This window comes from Monopterus albus, unplaced genomic scaffold (genome assembly GCF_001952655.1).
Source record: "Monopterus albus unplaced genomic scaffold, M_albus_1.0 scaffold310.1, whole genome shotgun sequence".
NCBI lineage: Eukaryota > Metazoa > Chordata > Actinopteri > Synbranchiformes > Synbranchidae > Monopterus > Monopterus albus.
Genome location: NW_018128190.1, coordinates 298,764 through 305,986, shown reverse-complemented (window position 1 = coordinate 305,986; position 7,223 = coordinate 298,764). Strand labels below are relative to the sequence as shown.

General features: G+C 46.8%; 1 protein-coding gene across 1 annotated transcript in view; it reads left to right on the top strand.

The window, feature by feature from the left end:
• znf687b (zinc finger protein 687b) overlaps positions 1 to 7,217 on the top strand; it is an 8,107-nt gene extending 890 nt beyond the window's left edge. Inside the window, 9 exon segments of the mRNA XM_020623793.1 lie at positions 1 to 1,856; positions 2,349 to 2,644; positions 2,736 to 2,920; positions 3,600 to 3,776; positions 3,873 to 4,035; positions 4,370 to 4,720; positions 4,913 to 5,013; positions 5,302 to 5,389; positions 6,374 to 7,217. The exon segment at positions 1 to 1,856 is cut by the window's left edge and continues 18 nt beyond it. Of these exon segments, the coding sequence (XP_020479449.1) occupies positions 1 to 1,856; positions 2,349 to 2,644; positions 2,736 to 2,920; positions 3,600 to 3,776; positions 3,873 to 4,035; positions 4,370 to 4,720; positions 4,913 to 5,013; positions 5,302 to 5,389; positions 6,374 to 6,982 (3,826 nt within the window). The 3' untranslated portion in view covers positions 6,983 to 7,217.
• Positions 7,218 to 7,223: the final 6 nt, after the last annotated feature.

Sequence of the window (7,223 nt, the reverse complement as noted above, 5' to 3'; positions counted from 1 at the left end):
TTCAGAAGCAGCAGGTGCAGCAAAGTCTCATAAGCAGGGCAGCAACATTTTCAACAGACTTAAACCAATTGTGGCACAGGGGTCTGGCGATCCAGTGGGCCGGGCCAGGAAGATGCAGCTTCTACAGCAACAACACCAGCAGCAGCAGGATACAGGCCAAGAGAGGGCAGATGGAATGAAAGCATCATTACCTTCATCGTCCTCTCTATCAGGGGGTTCAACTCCTCTGGCTACAGGTGGGCCCATTGGACTAGCCTCACCTTTCTTTCCTCCTTCCAAGCCTCTGCTTCCAACCCCACCCTCTGCCCTCTCATCGCACCCCCTGCACTCATCTCAGCCTTTTAACGGAGCCCCCAAAGGTGGCCCTGCTGGATTACAGCACCAGCAGATGGAGGAGGATGATTCCGACCCTGATTTGGGGAGTCCGTTGGTGATCCAGGAGAATCCAGACTCTCCGACTTGCACTCAACTGAGCCGACATTACAAATCTGATTCTGTCTCAGCCCCAGCAATATCGTCTGCTGCATCTCACCCTAAACCTGGGGACACTCCTTCGGGGATAACTCTGACTTCATCGACGCCTCAGTCTGGCTCAACAGAGAGTCCCCAGCGGGAGGACAGGCACTCAGAACATGTCATAGAAGAGAGAGACTCACCAGAGAGTCCTGAACCAGAGCTACCAAAATCAACTGCTCAGGTCATAACTAAGAGGTGCTCCAGCCCTGCAGTTGCCTCTACACCACCACCACCTTCTGAACTGCGGGAACCAAAAGAGGAGGAGGAGGAGATGGAAGTGGGGAACGGGATAGACAGGGTTATTGATGGCAAAATCGATGAGGGAGAAAATGCAAGAATGGGTGAGGAAAAGATGGAGGTGGATGATGACAAGCCTAAACCCCTGTCCACTGATGGAGGGGAAGCAGGTATTGCTGCACCTGCTGCTTCTGGAGCTCCATCCCGACCCCTCAAAGTCAGAATTAAAACAATTAAAACCTCCACAGGGGGTATCACCAGAACTGTCACAAGGGTAGCACCAAAAGGTGGAGCTGCAGGGAAAAGTTTGGACCCTAAAGCTCAAACCGGGGAACGCAAGGTATTAGGAAACAAGGCCAATAAAGCTGAAGTTTCCCCTGGTCACATGATGACAACAACATCCCAGAAAGTAAGTGCTCTCAATGCTCTGCCGGTGTCGACACTTGCAGCCAGCAGTGTGATGCTAGCTGCTGCCACAAAGGTCCAAAACAAAATGGCTGCATCTGACAAGGCCAAAGTTTCTGCCACTGCCGTTAGCATCACTAAATCTGCTGCTCTACCTGTAGCTCCTGTTGTGGCCTCCTCTCCCAAGTTCTCAGTTGCTGCTGGTGGAATTACTGTACGTACAACCACTAATAAGACAGCTAACGGAGGTAGTGGCACCCTCCAGCCAAACAAACCTGCCTCCATTGTCAATAGCACCGGTGCTGTCATATCCCGCAGTCAGTCAAGCTTGGTGGAGGCTTTCAACAAAATCCTGAATAGCAAGAACCTCCTGCCGAGCTACAAGCCCGACCTCTCAGCTCCTCCGCCACCTGAGTGGGGGCTCCCGCTCCCGGCCGCAGGGTATCGCTGCCTGGAGTGCGGAGATGCCTTTGCCCTGGAGCGCAGCTTGGCTCGACACTACGACAGAAGATCACTCCGCATCGAGGTGACCTGCAACCACTGTGCTAAGAGACTGGCCTTCTTCAATAAGTGCAGCCTGCTGCTCCACGCCAGGGAGCACAAGGAGCGTGGGTTGGTCATGCAGTGCTCACATCTGGTCATGAGGCCTGTTACTGTGGAGCAGATGATTGGACAGCAGGACATAACACCCATTGGTGGTAAGAAGGGCTGTAGCTAATAAATATTTTAATTATTAGTTAAGCCGTTTATTCTTTGATTAATCATCTTATCATGTAGTTATTTTTCGATCCATATCGTTTGATCTATAGAGTGTTAAAAACATCCATCACAATATATCAGTGACATCTCAACATTGCTTTGGCAGATCAGTTCAAAATCTAAAGCTATTCAGTTTACTATTATAGAAGACCATAAAAACAGGCAAATATCCAGAAATAAGGAGCAAGAATCTGTCTTTTGGCATATTTGCTTTAAAAATACAATGAATTGATTGTCAAAAATTTCAGTTGATTTACTAATTGTTTTAGCTGTGCATCATACATTTTTTTTTTTTTATATAGTCATGAAAGAACCACAAAACATGTTAGTTTGCTATTTTGTGGGGGAAAAAATGCATCATTCATTCGTGATTCATCTCCAGTGACCATGTCCCATTTGTTTCTTCTGACTTCCACTTTTTGGCTGACCAGGCCTGCTTTCCTCTTCGTCCTTCTCTCCTCCAGTCTCCTCTGCTTCTACTGCACCTGGGGGTGCTGCTATCTCCACCAACTCCAGCCCACTGAAGGATGCTACATCTGCAGCAGCATCTCAGCCTCGACCAGTCCGTCGTGCACCTCAGGGCCCTCAAGCACTGATGCCTCTGCCCTGCAAGAAGGCAGAGGGGCTGCAGTACAACAACTTCAAATGTCCTGAGTGCCAAACACAGTTCTCTGGCAAGGCTGAGCTGGTCACACACTTCCAGCAGATCAGAGCTGCTCCCAACTCTGTAAGTCTTTGTGATGAGAGCACATTGTGTTGCACTGCTAGTTTCTGCAGTTGGTCACCGATTGTTTAATTTGAATTTTATTTTCTTTCAGACATGCACACAGTGCTCGCCTCCCATGATGCTGCCTAACTCGTGTGCTGTGTCCGCCCACCAGAGGATTCATAAACACAGAGCACCGCACGTCTGCCCTGAGTGTGGTGGGGTTGCCCAGCAGGCCAGCTTCCAGACCCATCTGGAGGAGGCCTGTCTGCACTTTGCCAGGCGCATTGGCTACAGGTGTGGAGACACTTTTTAATACATTGTTAAAATAACACATCACTGCTGCTTTAAACAGTTGCTAAAAGGCCCTGTAACCTGGCTTCCACTAATGTCTAGACTTTGATTTGTCACAATGTAGACAGCTAGCTGTGTAAAGAACAACAGGTAAATTAGCCAGTGTGGGGTCACAAAGTTTTTTTTATTGGAACATAAAACAGCATAATAAAACAATAAAAACATCCCAGCTTTTAGGAGGCAGCTCTCAAGTCTGGCATAATAGGATAATCACAGATAATCACCTTTATTGGCCATGTTACACACAAGGAATCCGAATCCACCTTTCTGCTGTGATCAGAATAATCCTGGCTTTCTTTTTTTAAATCAGAGTTATCCCATTCCTAATAAGTTTTGAACAGCAAAAAATGAAGGCTTGCTCCAGATCACAACCAAGTTTGGAGTACATTATGTACTCTGATTTCAGTATACATTATTTTTTCTTTTGAATAACCCATTTTCAGGATTTGATCCAATCTGATAACCGAAACTGATCAGATTACTTTTGAACAGCTAGCCCCTGGTTATTATTTGACTTTTGCAGAGACACTTTATATAAATGTGCATTTACTGTACCTATATTTAAAGTCAAGAATGTAGTTTGCATAAAGGTGCTCTGAGGTGTCGATTTTGCTTTGTTAAGGTGCTCGAGCTGCCAGGTTGTTTTCGGAGGGTTGAATTCCATCAAGTCCCACATTCAGACGGCTCACTGCGAGGTCTTCCACAAGTGCCCCAGCTGCCCTATGGCCTTCAAGTCTTCCCCCAGCGCCCAGAGTCACATCAGCACCCAGCACCCGATGCTCACTGGAGGACAGGCCAAGTATGTGTGCTGCTTCCGCCAAAATATAATTTTAAACACAATGTTTGAAAAGTGATGAGAAAAAAAACAAATGATTCTATTTTTCTCTTTTTGCAGAATGATCTACAAGTGTGTGATGTGTGATACGGTGTTTACCCAGAAACACTTGCTGTACATGCACTTTGACACTCATTTAGCCAAGCAAAAGGTGCATGTGTTCAAGTGTCCTGACTGCACTAAGCTCTACGCGCAGAAAGGCTCCATGATGGAGCATATTAAGGTGTGTTTTCTCATGAGGGAATATTCAGGTGATATACTTATCAAAATGAGATACAGCATGATAAACACTTTTGCCTTTGTGTTACCCATTTGTTGCCTTCTACAATAAATGTGGTGTCAATAAAGGCATACAGCAATTCTTGGATCGGCCTTAGTGAGGTTCCTTTCCAGTGACCTTGTCCTAAGTTCTATACCAAGCACAGTAGTTATTTTAGTACTGGGAGTGAAGTTTTGTGGGCCAGTTGAGTAACTGGCATTTCCTAAGGTAAATGAATTCATCTTAAATGCTCCGTGTGCCTCTCTGGTGTCTCTCACTCTCCTGTCCCCCCTCTCAGACCGCTCACAGAGGCCCGGCAGCCAAACAAGAATCTCAGTCAGATGTCTCTAATCCCGCCTCAGCCCCGGCCAACACATCTAGTCCCTCTGGGCTCAAATCAAAGTCCTCTGGAAAGCCTGACAACTCTGACGGAGAGGACTGGGGGCGGGAACAGGAGGAGGAAGAGGAGGAGGAGGAAGAGGATGATGACAATGGGGATGAGGACTACGAGGCTCCTGGGAGTCACTCAGCCATCACTGGGGGCAGCACTCATCCCAGCACGCAGACTGAGTGGACCTGCCCCCAGTGTCAGACTACCTTCACTGACAACGAAGACTATCTGAGTCATGTGAAGCTGGAGCACGCCAAGGTGGGACAGTACTATCTTTGGGCTCTTTAACCAGCTTCTTATATTTTGCTGGGGGGGGGACTACTCCAGTGTTGGTAACTTAGAACAAGAACCACCCGTAGGTGGAGGGAGGCTGTTGTTAATTTCCTGTGAGTGATTTAATGTCCTTTTTAACTGATCTCTGACTGCCTCTGTTTGTTTCCAAATCCAAAGTTCCCTTGCCGTATTTGCGGAGGCACGTTCAGCACATCTTCCAGCCTGAGACGTCACGAGCGCGTCATTCACGAGGGCAACAAAAGAGTCTTCCATTGCCAGTGAGTCACTTAAGGCTTCCAATCAAGTCAAATAAGTTTTGCAGTTTGTTAGACACAAAATGGCCCATAACTTTCTCATTTCAAATTGATGAGGCATGTTAATGAGTAGAGACTGACCAATAAAAGCAGACGTATTGGTAACTTGTATATGTTGGTTGGCAAGGAACGAAATTGCAGCACAGAAAGACCTAACTAGGTGTGAGTTCATTTACAAAGAGACCTAGCATTTTTACATTCAGGTACTCTCAGTGCTGGATGATGTAATGGAACACTGTAAATATTTTTCAGATATTGCACAGAAGGTAAACGCACTTTTGGCAGTCGGTTCTTACTGGACAAGCATATTCGGCTTCATCACAAAACCACGGATGGACAGGTAAGTCAGGACAGTGTGTAGTATAGTTCCCTCTGGCTCTGGACAGAAATAGGCTCCTGTCTGAATTTAGTCTGAAGCTGCGTCATGTTTCCTTACTACATAGCAATTATAAGCAGGTTTTGGGTGTATAGTAAAAATGTGACTAAACTAAGTTTACCTAAAGTCTGTTTTGTACTCTACCCATAGAAACAGAACTTTGACAATTTTAATTGCAAGTTGTATGTACACTCACCGGCCACTTTATTAGGTACACCTCTGACTGTGCAACACCTCTGCCTTCACATCTGTGCTTATGAAGTTCCATGTTTCAGTTTTTTGGTGAAATTGTCATAAGTGTAAATTCATTTATATGTTTATTATTGAGGTCATAGTTAAAAGTAGTGTTTTACTGGACCACATTATATTTAGGTGTTCCTAATATTCTGACCCTCATGTCTGTAGCCTGGAAGGACAAAAATATACACACCTCTAAATATAATACAGACCAGTACAAAACCACTTTTAACTATGACCTCAATAATAACCATATTATTGAATTTATACATTTGACATTTTGAGCTTCATAAACACATTAAGGCAGAAGTGTTGCATTGAAGTGCATACAATTGTACCAAATAAAGTGGCTGGTGAGTGTAGAGTGCTGCAGGATGACGTAGGCCAGACCAAAAGTTAACATCACCCCGGTTTTATTGACAAAATGCCAATTGGATTTTTTCTTAGGCTTTTGGTTTATTGCAGCAAATAAGCTCTGTGGCAAACAGTTTATGGCACTTACACATTTTGTTTATCGAGATAAGTGAACACCACTTTTATTTTTGAAGCACAGTCAAGTGATGTCGGTGACATTTAATAGCCCAGACAGCCTCTGTAGTCTCATTTAGCCACTTGTTAGCAACCACCTTTTTTAAGACACAAAAGTATTCAGAACTAGTGGGGTATTTGATGGATTTTATTTCTTCTTCTCCTCCCTTCTTGTGTCCTTAGGGTCCCCCTATGACGAGGAAGCGTGCAGCCACAGGGGGAGAAGGTCCGGGCAGCTCCTCAGAACAAGACAGTGAGGGTGGACCTCCTGGCGGCAGGGCAGGAGATGAGGAGGAAAACACCAAAGAGGACGGTGAGGACGGCGGTGGTCCCGCAAAGAGAACCAGGGCATCCATGGCATCAAGATCACTGACATCCAACGAGATAGAGGAGGAGGACAGTGTTTTCCGCTGTGTCCCCTGTGGTTTCTCCACTGAGGATGGGGTGGAGTTTCAGCGACACATTCCCCAGCATCGCGCTGACACCGCCTCCTTCCAGTGCTTGCAGTGCGGCGTCTGCTTTGCGTCAGCCGGCTCTCTCGGCAGGCACCGTTTTATCACTCACCGTGTGCGGGACACCCATAGTGAGGCAGACCGCAGCACTCCACGCGCTCACGGCTCTCCACACGGCTCACCCGCTGCCTCCCCTCAGGCGCTGGGTGAGGACGGAGAGGGGACTCTGAGCTGCAAGGTGTGTGGCCGGCATTTCGACAAGGCCACAGACCTCAACACGCACTTCAGAACCCACGGCATGGCCTTTCTCACCGCACACAAGACAGACAAGCCCCAGTAGAGCGGGTCCTCCGAGACTGACGGATCATCTGCAGTGAGGAGAGACTATAGGATATGAATGTTGATCCTGAGATGAAACGGAGCTGCTGCCTGTGCAGTTGTTTTTAGCCACCGTAAACGGTTTATCTATCTATGGCACTTCTTGTGTGCAATTGTAACTGCATGTTTGATCACGTTACCGGTCACTTAACTGAACGCACCTGTGATATGCTCTAGAGTGGAACGGCTCTCGAACAGCCCCC